Raw genomic sequence first — 19,770 nt, 5'->3', positions numbered from 1 at the left:
TTGTTGCAGAGAATGTGCTATTGATCCAACTTGTGTACTTTGCGTGGATTGTTTCCAGAACAGCATTCACAAAAAACATCGTTACAAGGTAAGAATATATGTGCTTCAAAGTAATATTGTTGCTGTGGTATGCTAGCAAATAAGGTTATATATAGTAAATGATTTATTTTACTCAGGAATTACTGATTTCTTGAAATAGAAGTTTTCACTTAGGAAGCTGTTTTAAAAAGTAAAGATACAAATTCAAGTATAGAATGGCTACAGCATTCTAAAATGTCAAAATCTTTTTTTTCTATTCTGTGTGACGTATTTGATTCTACAGAGAGACTGGTATCAAATCTGCTGCATTTTATACAAGAGATCTGTTTATTCCTTTATAATGCCACCTTGAGTGCCAGTTTTGGTAGAAAGGCAGTGTACAAGTCAAATAAATTAATAATAACCCTATGCCTTGTTGCTGGTGCTCCAGTGAGTGCTCTCAAAGCATTAGGCGTTCATGTGGCAATGCAGATTGTTCAGTTATGAAACTGTTATGTTAGTAAGAAACCTAACTGTTAAAGAAACAAACTGTTTCCAGTTGCTGGAATTAGTGAGAAGTTTATGCTGTATATGCAGTTAGCTAATAATGTTTTTTATATAATGCAAGTAAGAACTGCTGTGTGCATATAGAAGCTGAGGAAATAATTATTTTGTCACGTATGTATTGGCCTTACTTCATGCACTTTCTTCCTATGTGTTGAACCCGTTGCTCAAGCATCCAAAGTATGGAACATGACTAAAATACTAATTTATTACTAGTGGTGGAGCACTTAATGAACTAAAACTAAATATACATGGCTACAACTGATTATTTACTAGGCAGAATAAAAAAATGGATTCACAAATTTGCTCTCAGGCTCTCAAGGATGGAGAAGGAGAGGAAGAATTATTTTGTATTTTTACAGCTTCTGATCCCCTCCTTGCAGCCATGCCAGAGGAAGAGAGGGGAAGGGGTAGCACACAAGCCTGTGGCTTGCTGCTGCTACATATAATGCTAAATCATAGTTTAGCATTATAACCAAAAAGGGCCATTAGGTGTGATGTTGTATCTGATGGTTTTAATTGTTTCAGATGCACACTTCCAGTGGAGGAGGATTTTGTGACTGTGGGGATATGGAGGCATGGAAGACTGGACCACTATGTACAAACCATGAGTCTGGCACAGCAGGCAGGTCAGGACAGGTAAAGTACCTGTAATAAATGTAAAAACAAATAGTGCAAAACTTCACTCCACTCTACTGATTTGGAACCACTTCTTGGTTCATCATAATCTTCAGCAGTGTATTGCAATCCTAAAACTTGTTTCACCAGGAATTAAGTGCTTAGAATGGCTTTTGTACAAGTATTACATAAGTTATTACACAAATATTGCAGTGATATTACGAAGACATTCAAGCAGATGTTCTGGTTCCAATATATGCATCTAAACGTTATTTTTACATTCACCTTTCTTAAACGTTTAGGTTAAAATCGAAAAGTATAAGATTGGGGATATTGTGCTTTTCTATATGTCCTATGTTCTGTGTACACCAGTGAGTGTGACATAGCTGCTATGGGTGGGGAAAGAAAAGGTCCAACTAGTCTGAGCAGTCATTTGAGTTCCAAGTGATCCTTTAAAAAAAAGAACACACACCTATGTATGTAGTACTAAGCGCTTATTCATTTAAGTTTGATTGCCCATGAAATATCAATATACAAGTATTTAACATTTGTTTTGGATTGAAACTATAGATTGGAAGGATTAATTAGGAAAAAAACACATTGCTAAAATGACAGTGACCGGAAAATGTTTTTTCCTTTATTTTTAAAATGAGCATTTTAGCATTATGTGTTATAGCGCTTTGTTTCAAATAGTATTTTGATTTTTAAAAATTAACGTTATCACCAGAAAATCATTTTAGCACTAACTATAAGTTTGATTAAGATTCCACCATGACTAGGGAGATCTAAGAATAACTCGCTTCCTCACTTGGACAACTTTTCCCCACTAAGCTGAAACAGTGAGAATGCTAGTGTTACCTCAGCAAGTGTTTCTGTTCTGAAAATATCTAATGACTCCTTACAAAATGATAGGTATAAGCAGCAAGATATTGACTTGGAGAAGTATTCCCAAGGTGGTGAGAGGTAAGCCCACGCTTTCCCTCCATACTGTTTTCTCAGGCCACCAGGTTATGGTCCATGCTGTGAATCTGCAAATGGCTTGAAGCATGATCTGTGTTTATTGCAGTAATAAGGGAATGAACGAGGAAAGAGGTTGATCTTGTTCAATTATTTTTCTTGGTTGTGTAAAGTCAGAGCCCTACTGTCTCTGCCTTAATGTTTTGCTGAAAAGACAAAAATGCCTTCCTAGTATCAGGTCACAAATCCCAGAGTGGACAGATACAGCAAGGTCTTGATGCCTCAAATGACAAGGTAGAAAATCTTGACACTAAATTTCAAGGGATTGAAAAGAGAGGGAGATTGGCAAAGGCTCTTTTAAAGTAGCAGCTGGATGTTGTCTTACTCCAAGCAACATGTTAAAGCTTAAGGAAAGGTTACTTTAAAAAACGAAATGGCTCGCCCCCCAATATATGGCTCCAGGGATCATCTAAGGCAGAGTGGGCAGAAGGTAGATTTCCAGATGTTTTGGACTTCAACTCCCAGAAGCCCCTGCCAGCCTGACCAATGGTCAGGAATGCTGGGAGTTGAAGACCAAAACATCTATAGATCCACTGTTCCCATCCCTGATCAATGGCATGATAAGTGGCTATTTTGCTGTCTAATAACTTCCCCTTCAGTTACAGAATTGGATCAAAGGGGGACATTTTTGTGTGTGAAAGGAATGATGGCAGATTCATCTCTGACCATGGCCTCAATATATGCCCCAAACATAGGACAAAAAGTCACCTTGGAAGAGAAGTTTGATAAGCTTTTGCAGAGGAGGACCCTCAGTTAATTGGAGGGGACACTAAAAGTGTGGTGTATGTGACTTTATAGAGATCCAAGTCGACAAGATCTAAACAGGTAACTCCCATAGAGTCATAGCTGAGCCAATTTCTTCAGAGGCATAATGTGAGGGATATATAGTATGATATACTCAGGGGCAAGAAATTACATTTTCTATTCAGTGGTCTACAGTACGCATTCATGCACTGACTTAATATTAGCTACTGCCTCCCTAGTCACCTTAGCTGACAGATCTGAAATTGGCAGTACCGCAATCAAGTTGCTCAATAATAAGAAAAACCTCAGTGTCAGGAGCGCCCTAGCTGCCTCTTAAAGTCCCCTCCAGTGGCCAAAACAAGATGCAGACAAAAGGGATTCTTTCCAAGTTTTTATTCCTTTATAACCTAATGACACTTTCAGATGCTAATTGCCGGCAACTAAGCAAGGAACTGTACCATAGCAGAGTAACCTAAGCTCCATGTACACAGTTGGTCCTCGTTTGGAGAAGGGCGGGAAAAGCTCTGAAACTTATGGGCTAGGAGGGGAAGCTCCTGCCCTTACCCGTGGGACATAGGGATGCAACCGTACCCGTAGTGCCAAGCGGGCTGAGCACCTCTCTCTGCACTGGCACCTTGCGTCTAGCAACAACTGCTCTTTTGCTGCCAGGGTCACTATCTCAGGAATGCGAACTGGGGGGGGCTCTCCCTGCAGCTGTGCCCCTGAGAGACGAGCGGGCTCCTCTCCCACGGGTTGTAGCTCTTCCTCAGAATCAGAGCTGCTTTGGGGCTCTATGGGCTCAGTTCCGACCTTGACACTCAGATGGCAAAAGTCAAAGATCAGAGACTGGAGAACAGAGACGTCATTGTTGCTGAGCAAATTGGTTTTTCAGTGATCTAGTAACTTAAATAGTAGTGTATTTAAAAACAATGACAGTTGTGGGGTTTCCCAAGAAGTTATGCATTTAAATCAGTTTTAAGGGGGGAATGTATTAGCATAGCTTCCCATATAAAGAAAGAGCATGAAAAGGACAGGGCACAAATTTTGTTAAGGCTAAAATATTTAGAGTCAACGCACAAAATAACAGGCAGCAAAAAACAGACAACTTCAAGGGGAAAGGCACAAATTGGGGTAAGGACACTTATACTTGAAATAAAGCTACTATAAACAGGGAGGAAAAGTGAGTAGGCTATTATCTAGGTATTTAGAAAGGAAGCTCAATATGAGGATGGTAAGAGCAATTGAAAGGCATGGAAACTGAGCCTGGAATTATCTCTGAAGTGTTTGCAGATTATTACTCCAATCTCTATACATTAAAGAACCCAGATCCAGAAATCATTCAGTTTTTTAAAAAAAGCTCATATGCATCAGGTTCTGTCAAAAGAATATGCAGCCTATCTGGGTAAACTAATAACAACCTTTGAGATTGTACAGGTGGTTCAAACACTTAAAAATAACAGGACCCCAGGATGGGATGGCTTCATGCTTGAATTCTGCAAAAAATGTTAGAACAGCCTTGCTCAACCATTGGCTGGAGTATTTAATAAACTTCTTTCAAAAGGAATCATTCTGACCACATGGCAAGAAGCCTGAATTGTGATGCTACCAAAACCTAACAAAGATCCGAGTTATGTGAGTTCTAATTGCCCAATCTTACTCCTTAACGAGGATGCAAAGTTTTTCATGACATTGTTAGTACAACAATTGAATCAAATAATAGATACTTATGTGGAGGTTGACCAAAATGTTTTTTTTTTTTATCTCAAGAGTGCTGTGGAGACCTTCTAGGAGTTTTTCCAGCACCACATCTAAGATGGCTTGAGCAAGCTCAGGCAGGGAGACTGATAGTTTATTCTTACATATATCTTTTTTGGGGAAGGAAAAAAAAAATTCATGCACTTTCTATTGAATAAATTAATATTACAAGGTATTTCCTTTTTAAATGAGTTATGAAAATATTGTAACATTGCTAATGTTTATTTCAATATCTATAATATGTATACTCATTCATGTTAGTATACTTTTATTGCTTTCTGTAGAACTTGGAATGCCAGTTGAATGAAGAGCTAATAGCACAAGCAAGAAAAATCTTCCCATCAGTGATAAAATATATTGTAGATATGACTGTTTGGGAAGAAGAGAAGGAGCTGCCTCCAGAGCTTATGACTAGGTAAGTAATGTATTAGAGTTGGTGCCTATTTTTATTTTTTTGCCTCTCTCTCAAACATATTGGTGGTAAAATCATAGAAAATAAAACTATGAACATTTTGCAGCTTTTCATCAGGATTTAACAAAATAATTGAATTCCTTAGCAAGGAAAGCCAGAACAAGTTCATGGGTGGGAGATGAGTACTCTACAGAATTACCAGTATCCTACAGTTGTAGGTCTGCAAGTTAACGATACTTCTACCCTCATATGTTTTAACAATTCTGCCTTGGAAGTAAAGGATTGTTTGTGTGACTGTCAGGACATGGTGCTGAAAATTCTCAGACTGACTACTTACTGCCCCAAATCTGGGGTTTCCAACCTTTTATTGCCCTTATAATGCTAATGTAGGGAAGGGGCTGTATCAGCAAGTGAGAAACAGGCCAGGGGTACTTCACCCTTCACCCATCTACTGAGTCTGTCCTGGAAATGCTTGCACTCTCCAGTCTTTCTACCCCCCCCCCCCCAGCTGTGCTTCCAGACAGGAAGTGAACCCAGTCAGGGGAGAAATGACTTCTGGTCAGCATTTGCAGGAGAGAATTTGAAGGATGTGTTAAGTGCCCTGGTATGCATTCCTGTTAGGATGGCAAATGAGGAGTTGGGATCATGCAGTTGCCAACATATTGTCTAGTTCTGCCTGGTTTAAAAAACTGTGTAGAAAACAAGCTTTCTTAGAAAAAGATGTATTGAGATTTAAAAGGAGAAAGTGGAGAATTCAGGACCAACTTCCACTTTGAGTAAAAGGAGACATGCCTATACTTTAAATTACTGCACGGTCAGTTTGCCCATGGGACATGTAGAATAATTGCTCTAAGCACCAGCTGTTGCTACCAACTGGTGTTCATTGCAGACATCACAGAGTTGCAGTTTTTGGTATATTAAGAAGGAGGGGGGATAGCATGTTTACATTTCATCCTCCTAAATGGAAGAAAAGTGTCAGACTGGGGGGAAGCCTGTATCTGAAAACAGCAATGAGAAGGAGTAGGTGGAGGTAGGGCAGAAAAGTGAAGGGCTGCTGGGCTGAGGATGAAACATTTGTGGTGGTGCAGTTCCCTGATCCCATAACTAGGTTATCCCCAGGTCTGGACATGGGTTCTAGGGCCATTGACAAAACTTCAAATGCAGCTTTATAGATGAAACACTAATGTTTCTAAATTCTGCCATGCTTCACAATTAGATGCTGATAAAAACACTCAGACTGTGTTAATACCATTCTCATGTTTGGTATGGGATTTGTCCAATGTGAGTTATGTCTACTGGTACTGCTTGGAAGGCAGAAATTATTTGACTTAAATCTTTCTCCTGTCCTCTCCCCCCGTTTGCCCTTCCTCAGTTTGTTCCTTTGCTCAGAGCAGATGCTAAATATTAGAAGGGCTCTTAAGATTTACATGCAGTGAATAGGAACATTTGGACAGACAGCCTTTTTATATCTTTCCACTCCATCTCAGTGGGGAAGCAAGTGTCTGAATTCATGCTAGGGTAAGGGTTAAAAGCCTGTATTTCCTTGGTTCATGATTCTCAGTGCCTAACTACACTTAGCCATTAAACATAACAGCTCATTCCACCAGAGCAGCCGCTCCATCAGCAGCACTGTCCATAACATACCCATGGTAGAGATATGCTGAGAGCCCACATGGTCATGGGCAAGCATTTCCATGAAGCATTGCAGCATTGACACCCACTCGTCTGCTAAGGTCACCTTTAGGAGGTGGGTGCAGCAGTGCATTCTCCTTCCTTCCTAAGGCAGCCACCTAACTCTCCCAGGATGCTACACAGCTATTGTAGTTATCTCCCGCTGGATGCCTTCCATGGCAAACAGGAGAATAGGACATTGGTACTCATTGTGAAGATTCCTTCTTGTTTGGCATGCAGAGGCATCCAATATCACCCGCTTCAAGAACAGGTGGCTACCTACAGTAACATATCCACTAAGTTAAGGGCCAGGACCACACAGCCAGGTCACTGCTCCCAACTCCCTATTTCTTCTTCTATACCTATTAATCACATCAGTCTCTTTCTGTTACAAGCTTGTCCATGAAATAGAACTGAGGAGGGGCCAACAGGGGGAAAGCATAGTAGAAAGACTTAGGTGACTTGATTCCTGTGATGTGAGCAGTAGGAGGAGACCAAATCCACACGTCAAACAAGAAGAAATGTTTATGGTGAGCTCTAATGTTTGTTTACTGGTTTATTTATTTGACTCTTGCTCTGCCTTTCTACCAAAAGTGGCACTCAAGGCAGCTTAAATGTTCCATTTAAATTATAAGTATCTTGATCAAGGGCTTTTCTAATTTAAATGAGAACATTTGTATTTTGTGAAGCCTATTTTGATGATGAATTCCTCCAGTTTGGTTACCTTTCTCTACTTTTATTTTTTAGCTTGTACTAGTTCTGTTGCCAATGCTTACATTAGAGTTTATTTTAGTTTTCTCTTTGGTCACTAGTGATTTGGTTTCTTCCCAGTAGAGAGAAGTCAGAGAAGTACTACTGTGTCCTTTTCAATGATGAGCATCATTCTTATGATCATGTTATCTACAGTCTACAAAGAACTCTTGGCTGTGAACTTGTAGAGGCCCGGCTATATACTGCTGCTATAGATAAAGAGGTTAGTAACCTCTCTGATTTCTGCTCTAACTATGTCATATTCCATTTGATATAGACGTGTACTGTTGCTGAATATAGTTTGATCTGCGTGGAAAAGGAGAATCAAACGGGACATCACCACTTTCCACAAGCTCACATATAGCACTGCGTAGAGGATGGTTGCATTGTCCTCTCTCCTACATGATCTCGCTTGGCATGAAATTCCTGCAGTGTTGCTTGTGGTACTCATTACTATGATCCCATATCCTGAAGTAATAGCATGATATATATATATTGAGATAGATAGATAGATAGATAGATAGATAGATAGATAGATAGATAGATCTTTTCTTTGTCTGCAGAGACTTCTGATAAAAGATCTGTAGATTTGGGCAATGTGGAAATTCCCCAATATGGGAATTCTTGTGGTAAACTAGACTAACAGTTTTCACAGTGATGGACTTTCAAGTCACAGAAGCCATGAATTGTGTAAAATGACTGTAAACCACGTGAGTACCACATGTAGCCACCTTGAGTTCCACACTGGAAGAAAGGTGGGATATAAATGTAATCAATCAGTTACTCAATCAATTAATTGATAGATTACTCTACTGAAGGCTTAGTTGCAGATGAATTAGTAGGGCTAACGTGCTGGCCATGCAGGCTCCATACTACGAATTTCCCGTTCCTGTACCAGAGTTGATGTACCTCTTTAAACATAGGCTTTTCTCCCCCTTTGTATCAACTTGGAAGGTCATTTTGAATTTCAGGATGAAACCATGATGGTTTTCTTTCTAGCAGTAAAAATCAATAAGTAGGATAGTGACCAACTGAAATTAGTGCTAATATGTCTTTTAAATCTGGACCTTCCATCCAGAGGATGGAACATGAAGGAACTTCAAAATGCATCCTCAAAATTGTCACTTTAAAAAAGAATTTACTCTAAAATTAGGAGTTGTTGTTGTTCAGTCGTTCAGTCGTGTCCGACTCTTCGTGACCTCATGGACCATAGCACGCCAGGCCTTCCTGTCCTGCGCTCTCTCCCGGAGTGTGCTCAAGTTCATATTCATTGCATCGGTGATACTATCTAGCCATCTCATTCTCTGCTGTCCCCTTCTCCTTTTGCCTTCAGTCTTTCCCAGCAACAGGGTCTTTTCCAGAGAGTTTTCTCTTCACATTAGGTGGCCAAAATATTTGAGCTTCAGCTTCAGTATGTGTCCTTCCAATGAGCACTCAGGGTTGATTTCCTTTAGGATTGACTGATTTGACCTCCTTGCAGTCCAGGGGACTCGTAAGAGTCTTCTCCAGCACCACAGTTCGAAAGCATCAATTCTTCGGCGCTCAGCCTTCCTTATAGTCCAGCTCTCACAGCCATACATTACTACTGGGAAAACCATAGCTTTGATTAGACAGACCTTTGTCAGCAAGGTGATGTCTCTGCTTCTTACTATGCTGTCTAGGTTTGCCATAGCTTTCCTCCCAAGGAGCAAGCGTCTTTTAATTTCATGGCTGCAGTCACCATCTGCAGTGATCTTGGAGCCCAGGAAAGTAAAATCTGTCACTGCTTCCGTTTCTTCCCCTTCTATATGCCAGGAAGTGATGGGGCCAGATGCCATGATCTTAGTTTTTTTAATGTTGAGTTTCAAACCAGCTGTTGCACTCTCCTCTTTCACCCTCAACAAGAGGCTCTTTAGATCCTCTTCGCTTTTTGCCATTAGGGTGGTATCGTCTGCATATCGGAGGTTGTTGATAATTCTCCCAGCAATCTTAATTCCAACCTGTGATTCATCCAACCCGGCGTTTCTCATGATGTACTCTGCATATAAGTGAAATAATCAGGGTGACAATATGCAGCCTTGTCGTACTCCTTTCCCAATTTTGAACCAGTCGGTTGTTCCATGTCTGATTCTTACTGTTGCTTCTTGACCCTCGTACAGGTTTCTCAGGAGACAGGTAAGGTGGTCTGGTATTCCCATCACTTTAAGAATTTGCCACAGTTTGTTGTGATCCACACAATCAAAGGCTTTAGAGTAGTCAGTGAAGCAGAAATAGACGTTTTTCTGGAATTCTCTTGCTTTCTCCATGATCCAGCGAACGTTGGCGATTTGATCTCTAGTTTCTCTGCCTCTTCGAAACCTCCGCTTGTACTTCCTGTAGTTCTCGGTTCGCATACTGCTGAAGCCTAGCTTGTAGGATTTTGAGCATCACCTTGCTGGCATGTGAAATGAGCGCAATTGTGCGGTAGTTTGAACACTCTTTGGCGTTGCCCTTCTTTGGAATTGGAATGTAAACTGACCTTTTCCAGTCTTGCGGCCATTGTTGAGTGTTCCAAATTTGTTGGCATATTGAATGCAGCACTTTAACAGCATCATCTTTTAGGATTTTAAATAGCTCAGCTGGAATACTGTCATCTCCGCTAGCTTTGTTGTTACTAATGCTTCCTAAGGCCCACTTGACTTCACTCTCGAGGATGTCCGGCTCAAGTTCAGTGAGCGCACTATCATGGCTATCAGGGACATTCAGATCTTTCCTGTATAGTTCTTCTGTGTATTCTTTCCACCTCTTCTTAATCTCATCTGCTTCTGTTAGGTCCCTGCCTTCTTTGTCCTTTATCATGCCAGTCTTTGCACAAAACGTTCCCTTGAGATCTCCGATTTTCTTGAAAAGATCTCTAGTCTTTCCCATTCTGTTGTTTTCCTTGATTTCTTTGCATTGTTCATTTAAGAAGGCCTTCTTGTCTCTCCTTGCAATTCTCTGGAACTCTGCATTCCGTTGGATATATCTTCCCCTTTCTCCCTTGCTTTTTGCTTCCCTTCTTTCGTCAGCTACTTGTAAAGCCTCATCAGACAGCCTCTTGGCTTTCTTGCACTTCTTTTTCTTTGGGATGGATTTCGTTGCTGCCTCCTGAACAATGTTACGGACCTCCGTCCATAGTTCCTCAGGCACTCTGTCTATCAGGTCTAATCCCTGAAATCTATTCCTCACCTCCACTGTATATTCATAAGGGATATGATTTAGGTCATACCGGAATGGTTTAGTGGTTTTCCCTACGTTTTTCAATTTAAGCCAAAATTTTGCAAGAAGCAGCTCATGATCTGAGCCACAGTCAGCTCCAGGTCTTGTTTTTACTGACTGTATAGAGCTTCTCCATCTTTGGCTGCAAAGGACATAATCAATCTGATTTCGATATTGACCATTTGGTGATGTCCATGTGTAGAGTCGCCTCTTGTGCTGTTGGAAAAGAGTGTTTGCTATGATCAGCGTGTTCTCTTGGCAAAACTCTATTAGCTTTTGTCCTGCTTCATTTTGTACACCAAGGCCATGCCTGCCTGTTATCCCGGTGATTTCTTGACTTCCTACTTTAGCATTCCAAACCCCTATGATGAAGAGGACATCTTCTTTTTGGTGTTAGTTCTAGAAGGTGTTGTAGGTCTTCATAGAACCGATCAACCTCAGCTTCTTCGGCCTCAGTGGTTGGGGCATAGACTTGAATTACTGTGATGTTGAATGGTTTGCCTTGGATTCGTACTGAGATGATTCTATCGTTTTTAAGATTGTAAAGATTGATCCCAGTACTGCTTTTCCCACCCTTTTGTTGACTATGAGTGCTACTCCATTTCTTCTAAGGGATTCTTGCCCACAGTAGTAGATATGATGGTCACCTGAATTAAATTCGCCCATGCCTGTCCATTTTAGTTCGCTGATTCCCAAGATGTCGATGTTCAATCTTGCCATCTCATGTTTGACCACCTCCAGCTTACCTTGATTCATTGACCTTACGTTCCAGGTTCCTAAACAATATTGTTCTTTACAGCATTGGATTTTCTTTTCACCACCAGACACATCCGCAGCTGAGTGTCCTTTCGGCTTTGGCCCAGCCGCTTCACTCTTTCTGGCGCTACTTGGAAATACCCTCTGCTCTTCCCCAGTAGTATATTGGACACCTTCCGGCGTCATCTCTTTTAGCCTTGTGATACCTTCCATGGGGTTTTCTTTGCAAGAATACTGGAGTGGGTTGCCATTTCCTTCTCCAGTGGACCACATTTTGTCACATTTTGATCACTGCCTTGTTGTGGCGAAGGGGCTTGCGTAACTCAGTGAAGCCATAAGCTATGCTGTGCAGGGCCACCCAAGACGGACAGGTCATGGTGGAGAGTTTTGACAAAATTAGGAGAGTGCAGTTCAAATAACTGCAGGACCTCCTGGGGCAGTCACTCGCTTCAGGTATATGGCCTTTGGTTGCAATTGAAGAGAAGTGGGTCCCAGTTAGAAACTATTGGAATACTCATAGTTTGTACATTTGGATAGAAACAGTTTTTTGCAGTCTCCATAATAATATTAGTTAATATTAATAGGCATCTTCTTGTTACAACTAAATCAGGCAAAGTAAAGTAGGCAAAAGTGAAAACAAAACCAGTGCCCCATCTCCCTACATGCATTAACTATTTAGTGGTTGTTCAACCAGTTATTTTCCCCTCTGTATTGTAGGTTTTAACTAATGCCTGCTGCTTATTCCAGCACACCTGACCTAAGTATGTCATCTCTCTCTTTTTTTTTTTAATTATACAGGGGCGGAAGGCTGTTAAGACAGGGTCATATGTTGTTTGTCAGGAAGCAAAAGAAGACATTAAGGTAACTTAATGTTTAAAAGACATAGAGGTAATACTGAATAACTGTTCTGTTACTTTATAAAGATGCTCATACTTGAAAATATTCTTGATACTTTCAGTTTTTTCCTATCCTACACCTTTTGTCACATTTGATCAACATACTTAAATTCTAGGTGTTCAAGTTGTCTTGGATTTGTTTTGAAGCAAAAATGAGATAGTAGAGAATATAACAGGAAAGGCACTGTGAAGATCAAAGAACTGTTTAATCTCATTCAAATGTTGACATTTTATCTTCCAGAAACATTCAAATAACGTTTCTCAAGGTCCCCTCAGTGTGAAGGTACTTCATGCTGATATTATGGCTCACCAGAAATTTGCTTTGCGTCTTGGTTCCTGGTTAAACAAACTTATGAGCTATTCAGGTAAGTGTACCATAAACAGATGCCAAAACATTGACACATGACCCTTTGCATCTTTTCTTGGTAATATTTATTATATCTGGATCAATACTTCTCTTTTTTCATCTCTGGGGTGAAATACAAGATAAAAATACCTTAAATAAATAAAGGCAAGAGGGTATATCCTTAGTATCCGTTTTTAATAGACTAGCCAAGCAAGCAATGGAAGGAAAGTCAAGCTGGCTGGAGCAGTTTCAGGGCTCTCTGTGCAGTATCAGTTCAGTCCATCATCACTACGTAACATATATTTCATGTTCACAGTGGGCTAGGTACTGTAAGAATATGATCCCTACCCAGATGACTTAAAACTTACTAGACAGAATGGTATGGACTATGGAGACAATTGCTGAAGTGGGAACTGTTAGCATAATTTGATTCAGTATGGTGGTGTAAGGGGGCAGGAGTATGAACACTACCAAAAGCATGTAGGCCAGGGATGGGGAACATACCATGGGTGGGGAGCTATATGATGCCAGTGGGTGTGGCAATGCTGCATTCTCCCCAGCGGGAGAAGGCGCAGCACAGGCAAGCCCACTCCAACCGAGGCAGTGTCTGGAATGTTCCAGCCACCTCCTCAGCTGGGGACACTTTCCCTGCACCGCATCTTCCCAGTGCGGGGAAGTTGTGACATGAGGAAAGCACTTAATGCCCTACTCCATCCCAACTGGGAAGATGAGCAGCATGCTAATTTGGGGGATTCCCTGCCTCCTTCCCAAGGCCCCAGTAGCCTCCAGGGGGTGGGGCTTGGGGAGGGCGTGGGGCCCAGAGTGGGAGCCTAAATCTCTCAGGCCAGATGGGTTAGACCTGCAGGTCAGATGTTCCCCATTCCGATCTAAGCCTAACTTCGTGTTACATTATTCAGTTTTTTAAAAGCATGCTTTAACTGGACATTTTTATTTTGATGTTAAAATAGCTGTTGGGCGCCGATCCAGAACAGCCTTTCAATCCAGATTGGAGCTCCGTGTCAGTTTCCTCCTGAAAGTCACTCCTCTCCTCAGTTGCTCTTTATTCCTATAGGTGCTGTTTATAGCAAACAGAACATTTGGGTGAACCAGCAGCTGTGTGTGTGTGTATGCATGTGCGTCGTATTTAAATTTGAGCCCTTATTTGGATCAGGATCATGTTCTGGATTAAGGCCCTACAGTTGATTTTTCTTCAAAATATGTGGTCAATTTAAGCACTTTTTAAAAAAAGTGTGAATAATGTATTACATAGCTTGCCCCCTTGAACTTGATATATGCTAACCTTGGTATTGTTTGTTCAAAGCTGGTTCAAAATATCACTTCAAATATAGAAGGCAACATTTGTTCTGGTACTCTTGTGACTTCATTCCAAAGGAAATGTCTGCTCTTTACCATTGATTGTCACTGCAAAGGTAAATGTTTAAAAACATGGAAGTGGTGAGGACAGATCACTTATTGAGTATGTAAGGAAATACGTGCAGCAGAGAAATACTTCTCTTACATCTGAGGATTTATTGGCTAAAATCTTTTATCAAAAAAATGCACCATTTAAGTGGCCCACTCAGTAACACATCCCTTCAAATTATGTGCTTCTGTCAGGTGACTTTCGTCAGATCTTCTGTCAAATATGTCTAAAAGAAGAAACTGACTCAGGGAAGCCTTGTCTTATAAGCACATTGTTGCTTTCAGATGCAAAACTTCATAAAGGTATGTTGAATCAATGATAGTTAAGGGGTACACAACCTGCGGCCCTTGCCCACTCCCTGTGCAGCCTCCAAAGCTGGCAGGACCCTACCCTGCAGCACAGCTTGTAAGATGGGCTACAGGGAAAACCCGCTGTTTTCTGGCTTATGAAGTCACTGTTTTCCTGCTACTAGTAGGAGCAGAAAAACAACAATCTTGGTGGTGGTTGCTGAGGTATGGGAGAAGCTTTCATCTCACACATACCCAGTGATCCCTAGCTCTCAGTGGGCAGTAAGGGGAGGTTTAAACCTTCCCATCCCTGCATGCTGAGATGGGGGGTAGGGGTAGAAAGAGTGTGTGTGTGTGTGTGTGCGCGCGCGCGTGCATGTACGGCCCCTGACCTCCCAGCTGACACCTGCACCCTTGGTCTGGGGTGAAAAATGTCTGTTACTGGGTCTATTTATTGCTACGGTATTAACTTAAGAGGAATTCCAGTGTCCATATCACTGCAAAGTTATTGAATGGCATATTTCCATGGTAGACTGTGGGAGAACCTTCACAAAATCTTTGTGGTGGTCTTAAAGCTTTGAACAGATGAATAAGTCATTCTCTTGCCACACCACCTTTCAGTCCAATTCTGATCGTTACAATAACTGCACAATGGTGGTGCTTGACCTTGCTGGTATAGGCGCACTAGTCTGTATTGCTGCATTAGCGTGGCGCCCTGGGTAGTCTTAATGCCAAAACTGCACTGTTGGTCATTGTATAAATCTTTTGTTGAATAAAGAGGTCTATTAACCATGATGACACTGTGGAACCTCTAGATTCAGAGACGGTATGCACTGAATGTCAGTTGCTGCAGAGCAACAGTGGAACAGGGCTATTGCCTTCAAGGACTACTTTGGGCTTCTTGGAGGTATCTGTGGCCATTGTGAGAAGCAGAATACTGAATTCTGATTCAGCAGGACAAGTTCTTGTTAAATTCTTATAGATGGGAAAGAGTGGCAAAGAGCGAAGTGGGGAGGAACAGGGGCAGATAAATGAAAGAAATACAAGAGTTTTGGTTTGTTTTTACCATTTGTGGCAAAAACATAAATCTAGGAGTCCTGTACTGCTTTCATTAATGAGTGCCTTGCTCTACATCCCCATTTTATGTCTTCCTCCCTACCCATCCCCACACAATCCAATAATTCATTCAACAAAGTTACAGTATCAGCCATGGTACATTAAGCCTACCCTGGATGTCATTCATGTTAAGATGAGTGATAATTAATGTCTACATATCAACTTGATGGTATAGAAATTTAATAAATAAATAATAAATAAAAATTGGCAGCTGCTTCATTTTTTAAATTGTACCGTATTGTATTATATTCTTTTAACCATTTGTATTATATTTTATTCTTTTAACTATTTATAATCCTTCCAGAGAACAGTTGTTGGTTAGATAAAAATTCCAAACATAAATAAAGAATCAATATCCTGCCTTTCAGCCAAGGATTGCTCACCAAGGTGGACCATACTTGTGCATTTGTAGCAGTTTTGATGCTTCCTCTTAATTACTTCTTTCATTATTAGTGTAAACATTGGATTTTGTAAAATGTCCATTGTTAACTTAGGATAAAAAAAATTATGATTTGCTATCTATCTGCTTTTTTCCTTTTGATTTGTCCTTGTAAAACAAAGGAGGGAATTTTGTGGGTGAAAACTTTAACTGTCAAATTTTTCCAGGAGCAAGGAAGATCTTCCATGAATTAATCCTCAACAGTTTTTTCATGGAAATGGAATACAAAAAGTTTTTTTCTATGGAATTTGTCAAGGTAATTTGTTTCTCATATTGTCTTTCATCTTAGAGTAGCAAGACTTTTTTTCAGTGTTTTTAAAAATTATCAGTGAAATGCCCTCTCAACCATTTATCTGCAGATAATATCAAATCAGATATAAAGTAAAGGGGTGGGGTGACTCAGAGAAGTTCTGCAGGCTGGATTGGGGACCCCGCCAGACCAGATTAGACACGCGAATCACGGGTGTTCTTCCCTGACCTAGTGTATGTGTTCTCTCAGTTACTTAATTTTTTTATCTCATTGTTCAAGTTTGCCTTCAAACTTTCCCTCATCCTTAATCTTTTAATTATGTCATTAACCTTCTTAGGTTCTTTAGCTGTTAAGGCTTTAAGGGAGCAATCCTATGGCTGCTACTCAGTGGCTAGACGGCCATAGGATATGTCGGTTTCCGGGAATTGACCTTCCCCCCCCACACACTGCCTCGCAGGCAGCTCGAAACAACTCTGTGCTCGGAAGAGGAGTGCAGAGCGGCAAAAACGGGGCGTTCCATGGGGTATTCCGGGGAGGGGAAGGCAGTAATGCCGGTACGGTACATCCAATGTGTCAACTGGCAGCTGCTTCCCCCACTCTGCCTTCCTGTGGTTAGACAGCCAAAATTGGCTGTCTAGGCACAAATGCAGGGCAGCTGAAGCACAGAGGGGATGATTCCCTCCGTGCTTCTCCTGCCCTGCATTGGATAGGCGGTCGCCTCCGAGTTCGGAGGTGGCCACCTATCCCAATAGGGTTGCTCCCTCCGAGACTCTAAAAGTGTAGCTGATTGGAGTAATTTTTCCCTATCTCAAGTTTTGGAGCCATACTTCCAACCTAACTCATAATTTTTATCTTGCCTTCCCCAATGGTCTGTTAGGAAATTGGGTCCTTCTTTGTCCCAAGCTAAGAAAAAGCAGGCCATCTGCCACCGTTGAGTTGTCTGGTGAAATAGGCTATGTTCTTGGGGGAGGTGGGGATTGCACACATCCCCTCTTCATGATGCTTCTGGTCTCATTTACCAGTCAGTCAGTTACCTTTTCTTTGTTTCTTGTCTTCACAGCATTACAAATCACTACAGAGAGACTATATCACTGATGATCATGATAAGCAGTTTTCTGTGACAGCACTTTCAGTTCAAATGTTCACTGTTCCTACGCTTGTAAGTATAGCCAGTCAACCAAGTATATAAAAATATTTTGTATTGTTTTAATTGCAAAATCTGTAGGTGACTTAAACATTGTAAGAAATTTCCCAAAGAAAAAGCTGCTTGAATTCTGCTCAGATACAGTGGGCTAGATCTAGCTTTATTTTCAGCAGCAGGGGCATTCCCTGAGCAGAGTTCTGCTTAAAATGCTCCCACCAGTGGAAAGCAGGGGGATGCAATCTTTTCCAATTCCCTCCTCCTCCTACATGCCCCAGTGTCACCTCTCCCACTGAACTGGATGGTCTCCCAGCCCGCCCATGCAGCTTGGGGCAAGGGGGGATAGGGGACTGCAAAAGGAGGGGGAAAGCAGCAAAGATTGTTTACTGTCCACACACACACACACACACACACACACACTGCCTTTCTTCCTCCACGGAATCAGAAGTCTCTTGTGGATGAAAGGAGTCCTTCCATCTGCAGGAGGCAGATTCTGGATCCCATCCAATATATATTTGTAGTCCTACCTGATTTGGTCTGGCAGCATACAGTGGAAATAAGAAATATGCAGAGAAGGCTTGAAATATGTTGTCAAAAGCTATGCATTTGCCTGGCTTATGTTAAATAACCTGACGTTATCAACTTTTTTGAAAAAAATGAGAATAAAATAAACAAGGTGATCTGGCTGCTTTTGCAGGCATTAAGATTGTTATTGTTTAAATGTCTTCTTCTTCTCAGGCCCGCCATCTCATTGAAGAGCAAAATGTAATCACTGTCATAACGGAGACACTACTTGAAGAGCTGCCAAAATATTTGGATAAAAATGGCAAGTTCAACTTCCAGGGTTACAACCAAGAGAAACTTGGCAGAATATATGCAGTCATAGTTGATCTCAAGTAAGTGTTCCCATTTATGGAGAATATCAAGTGATTCAGCAGGCAAACATCTTTGTTTCTTTCCTGTTTGTTTATTTAAAACATTTCTATACTGCCCTTTGTCACATGAGATTCCAGGGTGGTATACGATAGAAATAATAAATTATTTAATACATCTCATTACACGTTAGAGATAACTGTATGACTGGGTGGGGTACACGTTACAAAATACTGCATTTGAATCATATTATGGATGTACAACTACAACATCAGGCAAATTTATCTAATCAAAGCGTGCATTGATTAACCTAACCCACTAAGCTGTGTATAGCAGTTTTTAGCTGCTTTAAAACCATGGTCAGCAATTAGCTTAACTCATTCTTGAACCAATTATTGGGGCAGGGGAATAGCAACGGGGAAGCATAATTTGTGTCACTGCCACTACCACCATCAAATCATAGTCCATTCTTGTATGTTGCAACTGTTCAATGCCTATGAAGAAAGACATCTATGTCCTGCATCATGTTTCAGTTCTCCCTATACTGAGTACACCTTGTGCAGACAAACTTGTGTAAGTGGTTATCAGTGGTCAAAGTCAATCTACTTTTCGACAGTTCAGCCAAGCTGTCAGCAGAGCAACCATCAAGATCAGTGGATATTTAAACTGCCCAGAGAGCTTCGGCTATGGGGCAGTATAGAAATGAAATTAATAATAATAACAATAATTGCTCTACAGAGTTTCATAATGCTTCCCAGCCAATATAAAACCCCAGTTCTATATTCCTAGCTTATAACCAGCTTTTTGAAAGAAAGTACTTGTGAAATCATAAAAAGCCTTGTTTGTTTGTGTTATGACAGATATATCTTAAACAGTAAGCCTACTCTGTGGACAGACAAACTACGAGAACAGTTTTTGGAAGGGTTCCGCTCTTTCCTGAAGATTCTTTTTTGCATGCAGGTATGGTATATAATCTGGGCATCTTATTTACCCTTTTAAAAAAAGCTTACGTTGTACTCAAATTGTACTTTGTAACTGGTAGAATGACTGGTGGAAAGGCAGGGATGGGGAACCTCTGGTCTGTGGGCCAGATATGGCCTGTGGGGATCCGGCCTACCAGCTTCTTCCTTGCCCACTCTCCATGCAGGGCACAGTCTTAACTCTGATTAGTAGCTGATTGGAGGTAAGAGCTTTGCCCTGCCAGGGAGAGGGGGCAAAGTCTGGGGAGGAAGCTGCTGAGTGATTCAGTCCTGCTTGTTTCTGAAAATTGTCCTGTTTTCTTCTGAGCAGACAGGCAGAACCCTTGTCCCTTTTGTTTATTTATGAGATTTGTATACCGCCCAACTAGCAAGTGCCCTTGGGGCGGTTTACAATCATAAAATCAAACAGTAACAAAACAACAAAGAATAGATAAAAATAATACAGCAATACAAGTGTCAAAATAATACCATCTTTTTTTAAAAAAATACTTTTTATTC

At 41.0% G+C, this 19,770-nt stretch overlaps 1 protein-coding gene across 8 annotated transcripts in view; it reads left to right on the top strand.

Moving 5' to 3' along the window:
- The window catches only part of UBR1 (ubiquitin protein ligase E3 component n-recognin 1), a 112,894-nt gene that overhangs the window by 14,966 nt on the left and 78,158 nt on the right, over window positions 1-19,770 (top strand). For 6 of the 8 annotated variants that reach the window (XR_014789637.1, XM_084847611.1, XM_084847621.1 and 3 more), the window contains 11 exons: window positions 10-88; window positions 1,111-1,221; window positions 5,001-5,131; window positions 7,631-7,772; window positions 12,320-12,382; window positions 12,659-12,782; window positions 14,381-14,488; window positions 16,196-16,284; window positions 17,339-17,437; window positions 18,158-18,315; window positions 19,153-19,252. Coding sequence is in view for 7 of the 8 variants with exons in the window: in XM_084847611.1 (XP_084703737.1) it covers window positions 10-88; window positions 1,111-1,221; window positions 5,001-5,131; window positions 7,631-7,772; window positions 12,320-12,382; window positions 12,659-12,782; window positions 14,381-14,488; window positions 16,196-16,284; window positions 17,339-17,437; window positions 18,158-18,315; window positions 19,153-19,252 (1,204 nt within the window). In the remaining variant the exon portion in view is untranslated. The remainder of the gene's footprint in view (window positions 1-9; window positions 89-1,110; window positions 1,222-5,000; window positions 5,132-7,630; window positions 7,773-12,319; window positions 12,383-12,658; window positions 12,783-14,380; window positions 14,489-16,195; window positions 16,285-17,338; window positions 17,438-18,157; window positions 18,316-19,152; window positions 19,253-19,770) is intronic. The other 2 variants (XM_084847648.1, XM_084847629.1) reach the window with 1 other exon arrangement.

This window comes from Heloderma suspectum, chromosome 1 (genome assembly GCF_057233095.1).
Source record: "Heloderma suspectum isolate Gila_16-S chromosome 1, 16-S_ref, whole genome shotgun sequence".
In the NCBI taxonomy this organism is placed as follows: domain Eukaryota; kingdom Metazoa; phylum Chordata; class Lepidosauria; order Squamata; family Helodermatidae; genus Heloderma; species Heloderma suspectum.
Note: the sequence above shows the minus strand (reverse complement) of the source record. Positions and strands in the feature narration are given on the sequence as shown.